At 40.7% G+C, this 19,717-nt stretch overlaps 1 protein-coding gene across 1 annotated transcript in view; it reads left to right on the top strand.

Annotated features, from left to right (window-relative positions):
• tacr1a (tachykinin receptor 1a) overlaps positions 1–19,717 on the top strand; it is a 59,982-nt gene that overhangs the window by 772 nt on the left and 39,493 nt on the right. The window contains exon 2 of the mRNA XM_020590677.1: positions 1–178. This exon is cut by the window's left edge and continues 31 nt beyond it. Within this exon, the coding sequence (XP_020446333.1) occupies positions 1–178 (178 nt within the window). The remainder of the gene's footprint in view (positions 179–19,717) is intronic.

Raw genomic sequence — 19,717 nt, 5'->3', positions numbered from 1 at the left:
TGCTGAACCTTGCGTTTGCCGAAGCCTCAATGTCCGCTTTCAACACGGTGATCAACTTCACCTATGCCGTGCACAACGAGTGGTACTTCGGACTGGTCTACTGTCGCTTCCACAACTTCTTTCCAATCGCCGCTGTCTTTGCCAGCATCTACTCAATGACTGCCATCGCTCTCGACAGGTAAGCTCGGGGCTTCAGTGGCTATCGATTGTAAAAGTGTGTGAAAAATGTAAAAGGACGCACGATGCACTCTGAAATATCCGAATATAATGCAATCTACTGCCTCACATTTACTATTAGTGTGGATGAATTTAAACATTTCTTAAAAGCACACAATAAAACAATCAATTGATGAATGATAAATGTAGCAGTAATGTCAAAAAAAAAAAAACCCAAAGGTAATTATGATATTGTCACACGGCAGAGAATTCTCGGAATTTCCCATTTCCCACCCTTACAGCAATATTTTAGAAAACTCGACTAAGAGGATTTTAATGAATGCATAATCCTTTACTGCTGTGATATTACTTACCTCCCTTGACTGGAGATTATTAACTCTGAGTGGAGTGAAAAAAGTTACCAAAAATTAATAAGAAATTTTTATTTTATTTGCTCCTTTGTAGCAGCAGGTGAGTGTAAAAGTGCACTGATATACTCCTGTAGTTCTTTTCTCTCTGATTATTAAAGGACCCTTTATTCATTTTAAAAGGAAACTGTGTGTAGTTCATTGATTAGAACAATAAAATCTCCATTAAAGCAGCTAACAACTGCACATATTGTAGGCTACAATATGTTAGGTCTTATCTATGCCATACTAGGTCCTGCAGTGGCTGTGATGAGAAAATATTATATTTGACAGATTTATATCTTCATAGGCCATTCATTCATTCACTTTTGCTGGGACAAGTTCATCAATGGAAAAGCTTTTTGACTGCTGCTGTGTGTGTAGCCTTGTTTATATATACTTGTGTGAACTGAACACTGGGAACACACTGCTTTATGAGGACCGGATGTTGGTCCTCACATATAATTTGCTGGATTTTAAGAAAACAACGTGGTGTAAGGTTAGAGCAAGTGTCAGCTTTGGGAAAGGGTAAAGGTCAGGAAAGTAGTGGTCCTAGTTTAAGGTTAGGGTATATCTATGCATGGACCCTGTCAGGGGTGGCCAATTCCAGTCCTCGAGGGCCGCTGTCCTGCTTGTTTTCCAACTATCCCTGCCTGACCTGCTGCTGATTACCTGGCTCAGGTGTGTTCAGTCAGTCAGAAGCTGGAAGATACCATCCTAAATGAAAGTGGAGTGAGGAAAGATAAAGTGAATTGGTATCTTCCAGCTTCTGACTGGCTGAACACACCTGAGCCAGGTAATCAGCAGCAGGTCAGGCACGGATACTTGGAAAACAAGCAGGACAGCGGCCCTCGAGGACTGGAATTGGCCACCCTAGCGTGATGACTGCAAGGATGTGTGTGTTTGTGTGTGTACATCCATGCCTAGTATTACTCACACTGTGCAGATCGAAACCTGTGTACACACTTACACTGTTGTGGGCTTGCCTTCTTTGGAGAATTCAGATGCTGGCCCTCACCATGATAAACACTGAATTTGATTTGGTCTAAAGCTCCATTATCTAACTTCTCCCTCTAATATACAACCATTGAGGGCAAAGTGAAAGTCAGAACAAACTCAAACAGAATCCCCTCCTCTTCACCCATCCTGCCCTGTTTCTGAAGTTATGTCATATATGATCACAACAGCCAGAGACAGCTGTGGCAGTCAGGTAGCGCAGCAGTAATAATTGGCTCCACCACTACTGTGTACAGAATACAGAGCCCTTAGAGCCTGTGGTTTTTGGTGGCATTGCAGTGACACAATGTCATATAAAGAGGTTTAGTGATATGCATACTTATATCTAAGGTTGTCTGTAGCAGTAACACAAGCAAATTATATAGGGGAATGTTTTTCCCAGTAATATTGATACAGTACTAATGTTCAGGTCACTATCGCATCACGTTCAGTGTTACATACCTGACACACATAATCATGAGTTGTAAGTGAAACAAGAGAAATTTCACATTACACTTTGATAGTTGAACAAACTCCCCACTTTTCTAGTTGTGTTGATGACAGAAATTTTAACAACTTCTCACTAAAATGCTACGTGGACTGCAGTGTTTATGTCCAACATAAACTGGACCAAAACCGAGCAAAAATCAGCTAAATTACTTAATTTGATAATCCAGGAAAACAGGCTGGGCTCTGCTAATTGGACAACAAAACAATAATGTTACAGTCAATTGGAATTGCTGCAAATTACAACCAGAATAATTCAGTACAGATTTTAACAGCAGTGGCCACATAGGACAAGAAATAAACCTGAAGATAGTAAAGTGGGGTTGGGGGGTTTAGTACAGCAGCGAGACAACACATCTAGACAATATTTTATTTGATTTATCGGAATTTGTGCTAAATCCCAGTTAATGTAGCTTTAAGCTTAGGGTAAGCAGCTGGGGAATGAGTTTCCTCAAAACTATACAAAGACAACTGTGTGTATGCGTGCACATCCATGCGATTGATTCAGACTGCCACTTCTTTCTGTAACTGCAGATAAAGCTGAATCTATCCTGCCTTATCAGACCTGTATTTTTGTTTTTATACCTCTACATCTCAGGTAATACATGTAATTTAGCAACATTTCCTCTCTTTCGGCAAGAGGACAATGAACCTGTCTCTTTCTCAAATTAAGTTAAACCTTTAGAGCTAGAGGAATGAGAATGAAAAGGCATTTTAAGACGGCAACAGGTCTTATTGACCATACACATTCAGTCAGTGCTAGTTTGCCATGTGGCCTGAAATATATCGGGAGATGTAGAAATATGGCATTGTTCCCCTCACCCTGTCTATCTAAGGCAAAGACTTTCTTTTTTAAATCTGAGTAGAGAAACAATAAATTCACAAAGATGGTATCAGACTTTACTTTAGTAGGAAATCATATTTGTGATTTTTTTTTTTTTTGGATAGTGGTGGAGCATAAGGGATCATCATCACTGGTATTCATCTCTTACTGCTGATTAGGCATCTCTTTACATGGGATGAAGTACTGTGCTGCAGATGATTACACATTTTCTTCATCTCAGTCATTGCTGCAGTGATTCCTGTGGTGTTCTTGTACTGTGCAGCTCATACAGTAGCTCATCAGTACAGTGCTAATCCAAGTGTGCTGGATCTGATATTGATTGCACTGAGGCAGATGTTGTGTTATTTCTTTTCCATTTGGTATTCTGTTTTGAAAAAAAAAGGGTTTCTTGGAGTGGCATTACTTGCTTAAAATTTTTATTACATGTAGTGGGGAAAGACTAAAATCAATGGAACTTTATGTTCTCAGTTATGATGACCACGTCTCTCGGTTTAGGGTTATTATGGCTTCAGGAGCCAGCTGTTTGTTCTGAGTTCAGACTTTACCTAATGTGTCTGAAGTAGAGATTGGCCTGTCAGCTAAAACTAACCAGCTTTAATTTAGCTGGTTAGCTTTAGTTGAATGTTAATATCATCTTGATAGTGCCAAAAATACAACGCTGATGTTTAGCAGGTAATGTAGTGGCATGGTGGTTGTCACTTTGTAAGAAGGTTCCGGGTTAGAGCGCAGGACGACCTGGGGCCTTTCTGTGTGGAGTTTGCGTGTTCTCCCTGCGCCTGCGTGGATTCTCTCCGGGTACGCCAGCTTCCTCCCACAGTCCAAAGACATGCAGCGTAGGTTGACTGGCGACTTTAAATTGCCTGTAGGAGTGATTGTGGGTGTATATGTTTGTGTGTCTCTAAGTGTCAGCCCTATGATAGACCAGTGACCTGTTGACCTGTCCAAGGTGAACCCCGCCTCTCACCCAGTATCTGATGGGATAGGCTGACATTGACCTGATGATGGTGCAATAGGGAAAGTGAATGGATTACCAAAGCTGTTGCAGTTTATCCTTTGAGAACATGAATGTATGCCCAAAATTCCTTGGCAATTCATTCAGTGGTTGTCAAGACATTTCACTCCAGCTATGAAAGAACCCAGAGTCACCACTGTCAATAGTATTGGATTTTGTGCCAGTCCATTCAGGATGTTTCACTGGATGGATGAATAGGCAGAGAGACCAACATGTCAATAGCAATGTTAGAAATTTTGACTTCAGAAAACCAGAGAAAACATTAGAGCATCACTGATGATCATAAAGCCCTTTTCAGACATGGGATATAAAATATTCTGGCTTCATCAGTCTTTTTTTTTTTTTTTTGCTTGGTTGGTTGTTGTTATTTTGAACATGTGTCTGTATTTATATATTATTTTAGACTAAAGGTAAGGTGGCAAAAATGATGACTGGCTAGAGGGGTGGCTATATTAACAAACCTTGGCTTCAGCCCACCTCTTTTCAGTCTTATTTAAGGGTATGTTAAATATTAAGCTAGAGCACTGAATGTCTGCTGTTTAACAAGGAATAAATGAAGAGGTGAGTTACTGCTTGTGATGCTGCAGAGACTTCCAGCTGATTGCTTTTGACTGGGCAGCTGTTTTCTATTTGCACACTGCACAATTCTTTTTGAGTCAAGACATTACTTGTGCCACTTGACAAAATGAGGACATTTACAAACAAATTGAGTGATAGGTTTATGAATAGCTGGTACTTTCCAATCCAGGAGCTCTTCCTGTGTCCGTCTTCCTTCCACAGACATACAGCAAAGGTGAAATCTCTAAATTGCTCATGTTTGTGAACAAACTTATCTACAAGATTGCAATTGATTGGTTAAGGAGATTTCTCTGCTTTTTGCTAAATGCATCCAGAGGTATGTGACACCTCCCACGGTGCAGAGGGTGTAAAGACTGAATGAATAAAAATTGTTTAATAGTGACAGTGCATCAATTTTCTCAGTGCAGTGTGGAGGGTGTGACCAAAATTCATTATTGTCTCATTTAGCTAATTCCTCCTCCATTTAGTTCCAGTCTTCTGTGTGGCTGCTGCTGATAGCTGCTCCCAGTCCTCTGTATGAATCACTGCTGATCATGTCCCCTTGTGCTCATTCTGATCAATCCATAGTTTGCTCTGTGGAGACCATTTATAATTACAGATGCTGATTAGTCAGAATGAGGTATGCCGGGAGGCATACAGTTAGTGTGCATTTTTAGCTGCCTATTTGTGAAAACATTGGCCAGGATGAGTGGAAGGTAAATAAATAAATATATCTTGCAAGGGCCCAAACAGAATAATCTATTTTAACAGGTAGGCTAGTTTTATGCTGTTTCAGCCAATTTGGACATAAGGAAAATAAAAATGAACAAGCCCTGTGAGCCCCATTTTTGTCAAGTATCACAAACATTAGCCTCTATGTGTCCTATCTTCTTGTGGTTTATTATGCCTAGTTGACTGAAGTGTGGAGTGTAGTGGGAATTTTATGGTAGCACCCTGCAGTAGAGAGTTGCCACCCATTCTTTATATGGTATCACCCCCCAATCAATATGGAATCTGTCCTATATTTTTGTGCACATTTCAATGCTTAAATATACTATTCACAGTGGTGTAAACATCATACTATTAAATGAAACCACACCTGTTCTGAAGAGCTTCAAATTCAGATGGAAAAGGCAGGCAGAAATACAATTTAATATAATGCAAATTGAATAGCATTAGATAGCAGTTCACTAGCAAGGATCACACAGTTAATAGGATCAATAAGGATTTATTATTAAGGGAATGATAGTAGTGGGGGAAAGCAAATGAAAGGGGTGTTCAGCTGTGATATGGTCTCCTCCGTGGTCAGATAATGTCAGTGCAAGGTCATCTGCTGTGTGTGCTGTGGGGAATGCTCAGAGGCGACTACTGCAGAGCAAAAAATGGCCAATCGAATGAATGGGGAAGTATTTATAGACATGAGCAGGAAGTGGTATAATTGAAGCATGGTCCTGCTCCTAAATCTTTCATCTGCTGGTGAATAAGCCTGAGTAGGTCTGAGATTACAGATGCCATGGCAACAAGTACTTTCAAAAAGCCAACAGATCCAGGATCATGCAAAATTGTCCCTCAGGGTTTGGTGGAGACCAAACCAGAGCTAAAAGGAAATGTGTCCATTAACACAACTCCAACAACTGCTAATGGTGCTACTTGGGTTGTCAGGTCGTGAAACATAAAAATCAGCTTCTTACATTCTAAAGAGTCACCAAGTCTGCTATGTTCTGCTGAAATGTTTATATGCATTAATGTTTGTTAATACTGCTTATGAAAATGTTCATAAAACCATTAATAAAGGTTTGCATATTTCATAATGTTAGTAATTATTCTTTCATAAAATGAAAAGTCATAGATAAAAGGATAGACAAGTCTGCAGTTCTAACTGAAATGGGTTTCAGGTCAGATGCCCTGTACCTCCACAAGGTCAAAGGTTAAAGGCATGATGTTGGAAGAGGAGGCAACTTTGCGGTTTTTGGTGACAACTTAGAAGCTAATCTTAATGGTTTATAACTAATCCATAAAACATTAGTAAATGGTTTATTTACCTCACCGAATCCATTAGTTACAACTTCATTTATCATTTAAAAGAGGTGCCTTATTGCAAAGTGGTACCACAGTAGCCTTATTAGGCACAAATATTGGTTCCTAATCATTTTTGCTTATGATCCTTAATTCAACCCAGTGCACAGTATACTTGTGACCCCGAGTCACAGGCTGGCTGTCTCTGAACTGTGAGTAGAGTCCTGCAAGGGGCCAGACTTGAAAACCTGCACCTGCAAACCTCCATATTAGACCCAACCCATTACCTGGAGTTATTTCTAAATTAAATCCAGACCTGACCAAAAGCATTAACATAAGACCTGTGTTAGGGTTGGTGTCTCTCACCAGGAGGTGAGAGAGGGAGAAAGAGGACTCAGGGTGCAAACTCATAGTACTAGTAGAAAATAGTATTTATTACAAAAAAAGACAAAGTAAATGGGGTTGATGTGATCTGACCAGGGCTGAACAGTGGAGGCTGAATAGGCAGGAGAGCGGCAGGAACCAGGAGGATCAGGATGGGCAGGTGAGTCAGCTGATGGGTTGGAGGCTGCGACACAGGGTTGAAGATGCAGCAGAGTAAAGGAGAAGTGTGCGGGTTGTATGTACACGCTGGCGTGCGAGGACAGATGAGCAGAGCCAGAGAACTCAGGTGGAATGAATGGCTGAGCTCATAGCAGAGAGCAGCCACTGGCATCAACGTGAGGAGTATTCAAGTCCACAGTTGGCAGATAGGTGAATGCAGCGGGAACGTAACAGAAGTAATGCACACAAGACAGGTCCGAGGAGTTGCTGTGGGGCTGGAACAAAGTGTAGCATTGACAAAGTAACATGTGTGGCCACATCGAACGTGGACCTCAGTCTTAATGATCTGGCAATGAAGTAGCGTTTCATGGCCATGTGTGGCCTGTTACCTCATTATTTCATGACAAATTAACCAGATAATTGGTTTGGAGTCGATTTCAAGTGTTGAATTAGCATTTGGCCACCGTCCATTGGAACACTCAGTATGAGGTCCAAAGAGTTGTTGATGCAAGTGAAGAAGGGCATCATGAGGCTTAACAAAACAGTTCTATCAAAGAGAGAGCAGAAACTTTAGGAGTGGCAAAATCAACAATGTGCATTCCTTCCTTATCAAAAGGAAGGAATGCGCTGGTGAGCTCATCATCACCAAAAGGCCTGGAAGACCACCAAAGACAACTGAAGTGGAAGACTGCAGAAAACAGAAAAACCACCTCACACGCAAGTCAAGAACTCCATCAAGGATGCAGGCGTATCATTGTCGGAGTGTACAATCAAGAGGTGCCTTCACAAATGGAAACAGACTGTTTACCTCCAGGTGTAAACCACCGGTAACATTCAAGAACAGAGAGGCCAGATTAGACTTTGCCAGAAAACATCTAAAAGCCTGCACAGTTCTGAAACAAGATTCTCTTCACCAGATTAGCTTGTACCAGAATGATGGGAAGAGAACAGTATGGAGAAGTAAAGAAAGGGCTCATGATCCAAGGCATAATCACATCATCGGTCAAACATGGCAGAGGCAGTGTTATGATCTTAGAAATCCATGAGAATCAGTGTCACCCATTTAGGAACATTTTGGAGCATCTACCTCAGAGCCATGTCACCTCTGAGTGAATAAACAACACTCCAATCAGCACTTGTCATTTCATGTCACTGAAAAATTATCTCCAGTTACAGCTTGAAAAATTGTTGTGCCACTTGGCCAACTACTGACTGTTGTTATTGTTAATGTGATGTGTGCGTGCTGCATGTGTTGATGTATTATAAATTACCCTTTTTGGCATGTTAAGTATTGTTTTAACTGTTAGTAAAATTAAGTCACATGTATGGTGGCCCTGAGCTCAATGTACTGCAGTAAACAACATGCAAGTAGACAAAACACAAGCAACTAATGGAAAACATCCTAACAAAACTGAAAATGTGCATCGTTTAGAAGAGAAAACAGCTAAGAGAAATGACCACCAACCAAATACAGAAATGCTGCAAGTTGCACAGACAACTGAAATGGATTACTAGCAACTGCTTCCCAGGGACGCTAACAGTAATGAACAGGCTCAGGCACACTTGGAGTCCGTTATTTTATAACATATTTGTTTGAATTTTGTTTATTTTGTTTTAATATTCTGATTGCATGATTTAGATAGCTTATGGAATCAGAAAGTTAAAACAAATTTAAACAACTTACCATTCATTCATTAATTGTTTTATGCAACTTTGTGCTTCTGTATTGGCAGTGAATTATGCAGTATACTAATATATCTTAAAACTGTCTGAAATGCTGTCCCACTGCAAAGTGCCTGATTAGAAACAGCTGCAACCTGGCGATGGCCATGGGGAAAGGGTTGGCCCATTGTTCCATGACCTTTCATTGTCATCTGATGGTTTGGTCTGAGGCCTACCTAAAGTCCTTCACATCAGCTCTTCAGCCTCATTGGTACTCATCAGCTGTTTCATGAGACCTCCTGACCGATCAGGCTCGAAAGACCTCCTTCTACAACTTGACAGCCTCCTACACAAACTGGGGTCCACCAGTACATTCTCACGTTGCTACCACAGTAGATGCCTACAGTATTCTGACTTTAACTCTGAGAAACCACCTCAATGGAGATTTTGAACATGGCCCACTCCAATTCCATTGTCCCCAACCTACCTCAGGGATGCATGAGAAGTTCTTCTGAAGGAGACCCTGCACACAAGGGCCTCAGCCAGGCCTTCCCAGTTAACTCTCACTACATGATTGGGTTTACTAGGACAATCAGTGGCAGGTTTGAAGGCAGGGAGTTTCATCTGTTGCTTTAACTACTTCTGAATCACTTATGTTTCTTTTGGAAAACCTTGTGGCAATGTTTCTATTGAACTGCTGCATTGCCATGGCAGCTTTAGGTGCTATTTGTGGATAATGGGAAGTGTATGTCATCTATGCAATCTAGCACCAACTGCCAGTGCTGCCACCTTGTGAGAAGGTATCCCATTGAGAGGAATCCGATATTGCCCAGAGGCATATATTTGAAGTGCAAACTCTAATAGGTGTGCTTTCCAAGATGTGAAATGGAAGGGAGGGGAACACAGGGGAGCAGGGCTCTGTATCGACAAGTCTACCAACAGATCTCTATCAACACATCCAAAAAAATGATAACCTGCAGCTGCAGCAGTGTTTTCAGACGACTCAAAGAAGTGTTCATGTTGAGTTACGCTACATATTCTTCTGTATTTGCAGGCAGCACAATGGACATTGGGCACAAAGCCTTTGTAATATTTAACATTTTCTACAGCTAAATTACACTTTTTCAGAATGACTTTAAAACTCTTTGCGGCTCTGGACAGAAGACCATATAATATCATAAATGTGATGTAAAATATACTCTCTCGCTCTCTGTGATGGTCATGTTACGTGACTCATTTTAAAAGAAATCCCTAAATGATTCTTGATCAATTATGTCTCCTATGAATGTTACATCTATGAGAAATCAATATAAACAATTGGTGCCAGTGGACAAAGTGTGACATTCACACAGTGCAGCTGGTTGACCAACCCTACTGGCTGCAGTGACTGCACCAGGTCCAAATGACACAACTCAGGTAGGATGTCAGACAGAGCTGAGGATACTTAATATCAGTGCACACACTGTCTTTGAGCAGCACCTCCATAGCGCATTCAGTTCAGCAGCCTTTCTCTCATCAACATTCTCCCGTACCAACTTTCCATACAATGACCAATGTTGCTCTTGGATGGTCCTCTCAACCTAGTTTCTTCTGATGGCATTCGGCCCATTGCGGTACCACCAGTCCTGCTGGCTCCTCTTGTCTCTCCCCGACCGCTCTCCGTCGGCACTTTACCTGAGAAGATAGGCGATGAAGAACTCCCCCAGCCGGGGCCACTCGCTCACACCCACACCACAGCTTGTGGGTGCCTGTTTTCTCCTGTTGGGGGTCGCCCCTCCTCCTCTACTGGTGTTGCCACAGTCTTTCTTTCCATACTTTCTGTTTCTTCTTCTTTTGCCGTACTGTCATGCGGGTGCCAGGTCGCCTGTTCTCTCCCCCGTTTGTTTCCTCCTTTTCATCTTCTTTTGGCACCGGGCTGCCCCTATTCTGTCAGCTGTGGGCACCGGTTTTTGTCTACTCCAGCACTGGGCCCCTCCCCACCAGACCTTCTTGGCATATTGTATTGTACTTGCTTACTTAGTTGCTGCCTTTCTTTAATCTCAGTTTTTAGTAGTTGAAGCACATTGGTACTATGATCTTTACACATACTGTATTTACTTTAGCATTCCACTAATCAATATTAAGTAGTTTAGTAAGTAAGTAGTTTTCCATCTTTTATTATGATCATATGTAGTATGCAACATACACAATGCTGTTAATAAAGCATGCAGTTCATATTCACCTCTGGCACACACATTACTTAAGGCACAGCACACAGATGCAATAATGTCAAGGAAAATCATGTTCTCACTTTCACAGGGGAACACTATGCTCACTGATATGGTCTCACTTGGGATGGTGTACATGGTGCACACATCCAGTCAGCCTCTCTATATCGACCCTGAGGTGAACCTTCTAATGTATGTCCTCCACATCAGGTGCAGGTGCAGTGTTGTTCCCCGTGAAAGCTTGTTGTCTCTGCTCAATGTGTGTTGCTATGACTTTTGTGCCCGAGGTGTAATGACAGTACTGCTCACACAGGATGACACTCATAGGCAGGTTTACTTTACCAGCAACCAATTACTGGTAAAGGGTAGGTTGGTCCATAAAAGAATTTACAAAGGATGTGCTCATGTATCCTTGCCTCTAAACAGCCTCCTCGCTTCTCAGAGCAGATATACGAGCTCCATCATGGCACTACAGAATGACTCCAGGGATGGAATGAGGATCGAAGACTAAGAAATAAGGGAACTGGGATTCACTTTTAGCCTCTGCCATAGTTTTCATGTCCTAAAATCTCACAGTGTCTTGAGTTGCTTGCTATGACTGATGTGACGATCCCATTCTCTGTACTCACTGTGATGTCTGTCAGTCCAGAACTGACCATGTCCAGAGAGAAGCAAAGATTTCAGGGACAGGCTGGGAGCAGGCATGTTCAGAGCCCAGGTGAGAAGACAGATTATTTTAGGCAATGAGGAGACAAGTATTCAAGCTGTCTAAATGACATTATATCCCATGAGGAACCCTGTCATGATTCTTTTATCATTCACACAGCAGTCTTATGCATTTTAATGACTTAAATCTGACCACTGTGCTTGCATGCCAGAAAGGGCAATGATGATTAGGGCTGTTAAGTGAGCAGACCATGTTGTAGGAGTGCGTTTGATTCCTATGACACACCTATTCAAAGAAAGGCCTCATGACTGCCAGCGCTATTTGAAACAGAGCCAAACTAAAGCTGAGGCTGTGATCTCCCATTTTCAGCAGACCGCTGGGAGCATTTGATTTCAAAGGCCTCCTCTTGTGTCTGATGTAATTAGAGGGAGAACGTCCATTTAGCAGAATCATTTGGGTTATTAGCAGGATTAAGCCTTTAATTAGACCTCTTAGGCTGAGGACTTCATTTCACTGGAGAGCTCTGCTTAAAATGGAGCTGAAAAATATGAACACTCATGGTTCTATTCATTGATATACAGTATGCAGTACATGGTTCCAGACCATACACAGTTTGTATATAGTCAGTACAAAGTTCAGGGGTTTTAATATATGAGGTAGAGAAATGAAAAATGTGGAAGTAAGAGCAAAACAATGTTTAAGGCATGTTAATGCAGATCTCTGATGCAAAGTATCAGTGTTTTTCTCCTCACACCCTGGAGTGTTATGTTCTACTGAGGGGAAATGAATCCTGCCATTGTGTTTTATAGCAAGCAATTTCCTGATGAAGTTTAGTGTTAATGGTGTACAAGGTCATTTAAAGTTATTTGTACTCTTTGACATCTCTCTGATTAGGAGCACAAACGCGACAATGTGCAATGCTTATTCAAATGCAGAGGGGAATCATTCGTCTAGAACTCACAGCAGACACTGTAATATAACTGTTGGTTTCTCTCCATGATCCCATGCCCTTAAAGAATAATTTATTCAGAAAATAAAAGTGGTTTTTGCACGTACAACTTTAAGCAAACCAAATGCTGTGTGTTTTGACCTCCACACGCAATAAAAGAACATTCCTTTCAAATGTTTCAGATGGTGTTGTGTGGGCGAGCGTGTGAATGTTCACATCCTGCAGGTTGTGTGTCAGTGTTCGAGGTACCTTTCAGAAGCTCTATTTTAAGTTTGCACTTTGCCTACTTCAAGGACCTAAATAACTTGTGATCACACACTGAACAATGACTCCTCCATCTGCACAGCTCTTTATCTTCTCCTCCAGTCTTCAGATGATGAAAAATAAAACACATACAAATCTAATTTATTAGGGTAGAAACAATTTGCAGTGTGATGTAATGTGTGTTTGTGTTAACAGTACACAGTGGTTGCTCTTTATAGATTGCAGTCTGGTTACCCTGTTTCTTAGTTAGTGTTACAGAGCTGAATAATTGTAAATCAGATCCCTAAAATTCTTACACATGAAACACTGCTTAATAAGTGCACAGTGACCGCTGCCCAGCCTAAAATGCATCTCATCAAACAGAAATCTTTTAAAAGTCTTTTTAAAGTTATCTGATCATGACAAAAAACCTACTCATAATTCCTGGGCAGTCAACCATTTTGTGTTGTGTTGACTCTGCTGTAGCACTGAAACCTGACAGGGGTCAAAGTGCTGACTCATGGCTTTAATGGTTACATTTATATTCTACTGTATGTGTAGGCTTCTTCCCACGGTTCAGAGACATGCAGTTTAGGTTGGTAACTCTACATTGCCTGTAGGAGGGAGTGTGTGTGTTTGTCTACATGTCAGCCCTGTGATAGACCAGTGACCTGTCCAGGGTGGACCCCGCCTCTCACCCAGTGTCAGATGGGATTGGCTCCAGTCCCCCCACGACCCTATTCAGGAATAAGCGGTATAGTAAATGAATGCATGGATGTGTAGGTGTAGGATTTGTCAAGTCAAGCCATTCAGTATTATTTTGACAAAGGCTTATAACAAATTTGCCTTAAGGAGTTTAATAATCTGTACACATACAACACCCTCTATTTATAAACCACTGATTAAAAGACCAGAAGTAATTAGATAAGTTGATATGAATTTAAAGAACGTGCCATACTCAGCGTTTGGTGTCAAATCCTTTACAGTCACTGCAAAGCATAAAGGATCTGACCCACTTCTTTGCTTAAGACATACTTATTTACACTGCCCCATAATTAGAATGAGACACATTTCTTATTTATTTATTTATGTTCTTCCTTCTTGATTTTAAAAGAAGAAACCTGGCTTTTGCTTGTGTTGGGATGTTTTAAATTTGTTTGCATGTGATTGTGACATTTTAATTAGTATTTCTGTTGTTTTACTGCTGTGGTTGTGAAGTTTTATTACATACTTGCGAAGCACTTATTGTTGTTGTAAATATGCTATATAAATAAATTCGATTGGATTCTTTGCCAGTCCTGTTGCCTAAAAATTCTATTTATTTTAGATTGTTTTGCTCCTTCTCCTGCCTGAATTTTGTTTATTCACAGCCTTTTCAGTGAAACAACTGGTACTTTGTTGTGTTTGTGCTGGATGCTGAGCATGCTTTGAAACAAAAAAGATGTACGCATCCCCAGTCCAAGGTGTGGTTAGATTTAGGCACTTAGTTCAAGATCTTCTCAGTTTTGGTTGCGTATTAGTCAAGTGAACATGCTGTGTCTTGGCATCAGTTTGTAACCTCATCCTTCCCTAACTGTAAACAAATGCCAAAACATAACCATGTTTCAATCAATGATTTTTAGTGTTTTTATGAAAACACACATTAGTTTAACTCAAATTTTTAGTCCTTTGATTTTTCTTACCTTTGTCTAGTTTTAGTTGGCAAACACTAAAACATTTTAGCCTGTTTTTTCTTGAAGAGTGAAACATTTATCAAGTGACTTTCTCTTATTTACAGAAAGGTACAGAGCAACAGTTTACCTTCATCTGCTCTATTGTCTGTTATTTAAATAAATCTGCTGTTATTCTTCAACTGTTTTAAAATCCAATAAGCTTGTTTATTATCTCCAATAACAGCTGGTACATAAAATGAACCACTGATGGAAGACAAGGCACATTGGAAATGGGAATTTACATTTATTTCTTTTTTTTAAAGCACAGTGGTTAATGTAACATTCATGCACTAATGTAACAACATTTCAGGGTCCACTCTGAAACACTGATAACGTTTCTCTCCCATCAAAACAATGTTGTCGCTCAGAACAAACTGACCTAAAACAACAAGAAGCATTAGAATATGCATCACTTTGACATATCTTTTATTTATTTTTTTATTTGGCAAAAGCATTTTCACATTAGGCATGATTATTTCATACGGTGCCCTAGCACAATCATGCCCACTCTCTAACCAAACCCCCCCCCCCCCCCCCCCGGAGCTGCTTTCACATTAGTGACATTGTTCTGCGCTCCAGCACACTTGTGCATGTACACAGTCTGATACAATAGATGGCAGTATGCATGTAGACGGTTTTCAATCTGCCAAGAAGAAGAAGAAGCAACCACTCGCTGAGTTAATCCTGTTACTGTGAATTTCAACAAACATTTTACTTTTAACCGAGTTGAATAGTTATGACGTCACATAGCGGCCCACTTCCTTGTTTGAGCACAGTTGCATTCACATCTCCCGTGGACAGTACTCGAGTACACATGAATCATGCTCGAGACTTCTTCACGCAGACTTGGTAAGCTTGTGTTAACAATATCCATAATAAAGATCTAATCTAAAACTATTATATATTAAGGATAGTGGTTAATGTCATGATTATCATCAAGTCAAGCCAGAAGGAAGAAAAGAAAAAACAAATAAGCACATTAACAGCTAATTAAATAAGTAGGAACATTTGATAAACTAGAGTAAAACAAACTCCTCCCCTGTTCAGAGTTGAGAAGGAGAGCAGAGCTAGAGGAATGAGGAGTGGGCTTTTATATTTAATTGGCAGGTGGTCGACTTCTGTGATATTACCAAGCAGACAGAGTGATGGAGAGGGAGGGATTCTACAGCCCAACATGGTGGAGAGTTTCTCTGTCACTATCCAGAGGGACTGAACTGGTTGACAGGTCTAAGTAGTGTGGAAGTAATCATCGGTGCAGCCCAGAGTGCATTGTGAGCAGTTGTCTGTTTTAAACATTTTACCTTGTGTGATGCGAGTCCTGTGAATCGTCTTATATTGTATAAGTGTTATTATGAAAAAGATATTACTAAAGATCTCTGTCTAGAAGTCAGGGGAAGAGAGCGAAATCAGTTTAGTTTATTTTCTATTTTAATGTTTATCTTCTAAACATTTTGAGGCTGTATGTAAATAACTGGATAATATTTATACAGTGATATTTCTGCACTCAGGTGGCTGACTGCTCACATTAATCCTGGTCTTTACTCATTTCTTTTGATAGCAACACAAAGGATATCCGGCTGAAAGTAACGTTAATGTTACAACCACATCCATGGTACTTAATGTTAAATTATCATACCTTTTCATAAATGTTGCTGTGCTGCTGCATTTGCTTACTTTGTCTCGGCTGTTTTTGGTGTCTTCTTGTCTAATTCTCAGTGGATTGTAAATAAATGCCTCCAGGTGCTCCTGTGTGTTTGTGGTTTGTAATTGGTTCTTAATGTATCTAAGTGCCAAAAAACATCTCTCACAGGTCACCTGTGTTGCAGGCAGTGTGGAAAGAAACATGTATCCTAATAGGCAGAGGTCAAAACATCATGGTAGACCAGAATTACTTCCAAGGGGTGGAGCGAGGATCGAAGACCAAGAAATGATAAAATAAGGAATTTGGGGTTCAATTTTAGTCTCTGCCATAGTTTTCATGCAAGAACCTGGTAGCAACATGCTGGTCATTCTTTACAGGACCTGCAGGCTTTGTTTAAAACTTCTCTTTGCCATCTGAGTCAAGTTGTACTGTCCTGACTCTGTATTCTTCCAGTGTTATATTTATAAGTTGCAGTCACAGAGTAGCTAGACACTTTGACTCAAACTGCAAATGAGCAGGTGCTTCCCTATTGTCAAACTTAAGCAAGTGTTTGCTCAGTTCTTGGAAAGCAGAAGCGGGCAGCACATCTGATGAGGACACTCGAACAAAGTTCCTGCATCAAGATGAGCCAACTCAGCATAGTTGAGCCTTTTTCCCATCCATCTTCCTTCTCTCTGGCAATCTTCCCTCAAGTTTCATCTCACAGTTCTCTTCAGCCCCCAGTTTTGCATTTGCCCACTCAACAAAATTAGCAACTGTGCAACATCTTGTCATACACTTCAGAGTATCTCGAGCAGTCTAAACAAGGCAAATAGCTGTGAAGATGTCTATGTCTTGTGTCTGCACGTATTTTGACAGGGATGCTGTGACCTTGTTGAGGCCTCCAAGTGCCCCCTCTTCTTGACATGCACTGCCATTTTGAGGTTTTCCTGATTTTGAAGAACTTTCATTGACATGAGGACATCAGTATATACAAACACTCTTCTGGTTTTGTGAAAGATCCAAAGATCTTTCCACTACCTTGTTTCTCCGGTAACAGAAAGACACTTGTGTTGATTACCCTGGCTGATATGCTCCCATACACATCCTCTGGTATGACTCGCAAAATGAGACAGCGGATCATTCATTGAAGAAAAGAGGGATCCACTGGAAATGGCCAATTCAGTTGTGTGAGCCAGACTGGTGTAGGGCTTTAGAGGACAGGGGGGTAGAAAGCCTCTGTGTTGACCTTGTGTGTTTAAGCATCATCTGTGGCATTACTGATCCCATATCTGCAAGCATCTGAACTAAGTATTGGCCCTTAGCTGCTTAGTACAACTTTGTGCAAATAAAAAGTAGTACCTACTCTTGGATGAGTGTCTCTCACATCAGAGTATAAAAATAAAAGGCCTGACCATAAAAAGTAGCTGCCATGTTGTCAGAAAGAACACCTTGTTAATACCTTGTTAACACCTTCACCACTGGAAAAAGTCTTTCATGGACAGTGTCTCTAACATACCTCAAAGCTACAGAGCACTATTCTTTCCTTAGGATGTAATGTCCTGTGTTGTATAATATCAAGCTGCACAGCTGCTTCTGTAAGGTTGCAATGGCCTCCTGAGTTAGCTACTTCATGGTAGAAATGAGTGTTTTCGGTTGTTTTGTGACAAAAATGTCCCTGTAGAACATATTGTCTCACATAACACAGTATTACACACAGGCAACTGCCACTTTAGTATAAATTCCTTCCCTGGCTACAGCACTGCAAGATAGCACTGTTGCTCAGAAAGCCCAATCACACATTAGTCTGTGTGATTGGGCTTGTGTGGCACTGAAATACAAAAACCATCCAAAGGACCATACACTGCATGAATGCATCCACACGGTTAATAGTAAGGTTAATGTTGAATCTCCTCACGATTGTTTACTTCCTCTTGTGCATTAGATCCTTCACAAAGGCCATATGCACAAGCGAGGCCTTTCAGGCGTGAAGCTTGGCAGATCTGTGGTCCATGAAAACGTTCTTCAGAGATAAAAATGAGTTTTTACTTGTGGCAGAGACACCAAATTTTAAGTGAGTTTCAGTGCCATCAACACACTTGGCATTGAAATGTGTTGTATACAAATATGTTTAGCTACAATCCACAGATGGGTGATAGTGGTTTGGGGGGGGGTTACGCTGGTTCTCCCATGCCAGCACCAAACTACACCTTCCAGCATCTGACGGCTCTTGCATACTTGATCTACATGGGCTGCTATTTGAGGATTATGTAGCAGGCAGCAGATTATGTATCTGCTTTGATGTCCTAATAAATGCGCTTCAGCACATTGTTATGCATATTGCCTTGTTCATGCCCTGTTATTCTCTGACTGACATGTTTCCAGTCCCACATTCCATCTATGAAGGGGATACTGGCACTTGGCTTGGCAAATGCTAAGCAAGCTGTGCAATATAATGCATGATTCTCTGCACAGTAAGTGACCCATTTCCTATTGGTACCATCTTTGCCAGTGAACACTCTTTGTAAAGCCAGAGTTTGGTGATTTTGTCGAGGGTGGCAACAAAACAAATGCTGAAAGCAGTCTGCAGCTGGCTGTTTGAATGATTTGAAATGAATTTCCTTTCCACTCTCTCACCCTGAATAACAAGAGATAATGCACAAGGTACTGTATTTTACATGTCACAGTCAAGCAGCATGCAGAAAATGTATTCTCTTCAGTTTTATTAATCTGTTTACTTTTGTATTATCTCCGAAGCCGTCAGTCTATGGAAACACTCTGTTATGTGAAGATACGGAGATAAATATCAAGTACACTCCCACCTACTCAGTGCTTTACCCATCCACACAATAACTTTGGTGGTTTGAATTTAAATATTCACAACTTTCCATCACAAATACTTGACTATTTTGATTACATATTTATTGATTGTCAACAGCCCTGATAAACTTGGCCTCATTAGCTTCTGGTGCATGAATTCATATGGAAACATACAGAATCACTTTAGGCTGCTCCATCTGCCCAGTGAAAGTAACATAAGCTATTGTATGAGAGAAGTTAAGTTAGCCAACAATAGTAAGGTCTGCCAACTCTCAGACTCATTTCCCTACTTACCCTTAGTGCCGAGCAGGAACTGTAACTGCCTAAGTCTCTCCCTCATGTCCGTCCCTGATGAGGTCCATCTGCTGCCACTGCCACGTGGCCTTCCTCAACAATAATGTTGACCTGTCGGTCATTATTGTTAATATTATTGCAAGACAGCTCAGATAACTTCCTGCACTTGGAAGCGTCACTCTTCAGTGACCTTTTTTCTCTCTCAAATGTGCTTATCCCACACACTTTCTCCTTTTTTTTTCAATTATCCATTTTTACATTAAATGCCAGCTTCTTCTTGTTGTTTCAGCTGCTCTTCTTCTACGGTTTTCACTGTCTGTCCGTGTTGTCAATTGTAGATCTTTTGTGTTATTGTTTAGTTTTTATTTGTTGATAGTTCTCCTTATTGAATGTTAATTATTATTTAGTTTGAGTTTCATTTTCATCATGAAAAAAAAAGTGGTCAACAAACATTTTGTGACATAGTTTTTGTTGATGACATAAACACAGGCTACAAGTGCATA

Source organism: Monopterus albus, unplaced genomic scaffold (genome assembly GCF_001952655.1).
Source record: "Monopterus albus unplaced genomic scaffold, M_albus_1.0 scaffold12.1, whole genome shotgun sequence".
Classification (NCBI taxonomy): Eukaryota; Metazoa; Chordata; class Actinopteri; order Synbranchiformes; family Synbranchidae; genus Monopterus; species Monopterus albus.
The sequence above is the reverse complement of the archived record's forward strand: the minus strand, read 5'-3'. Positions and strand labels throughout refer to the sequence as shown.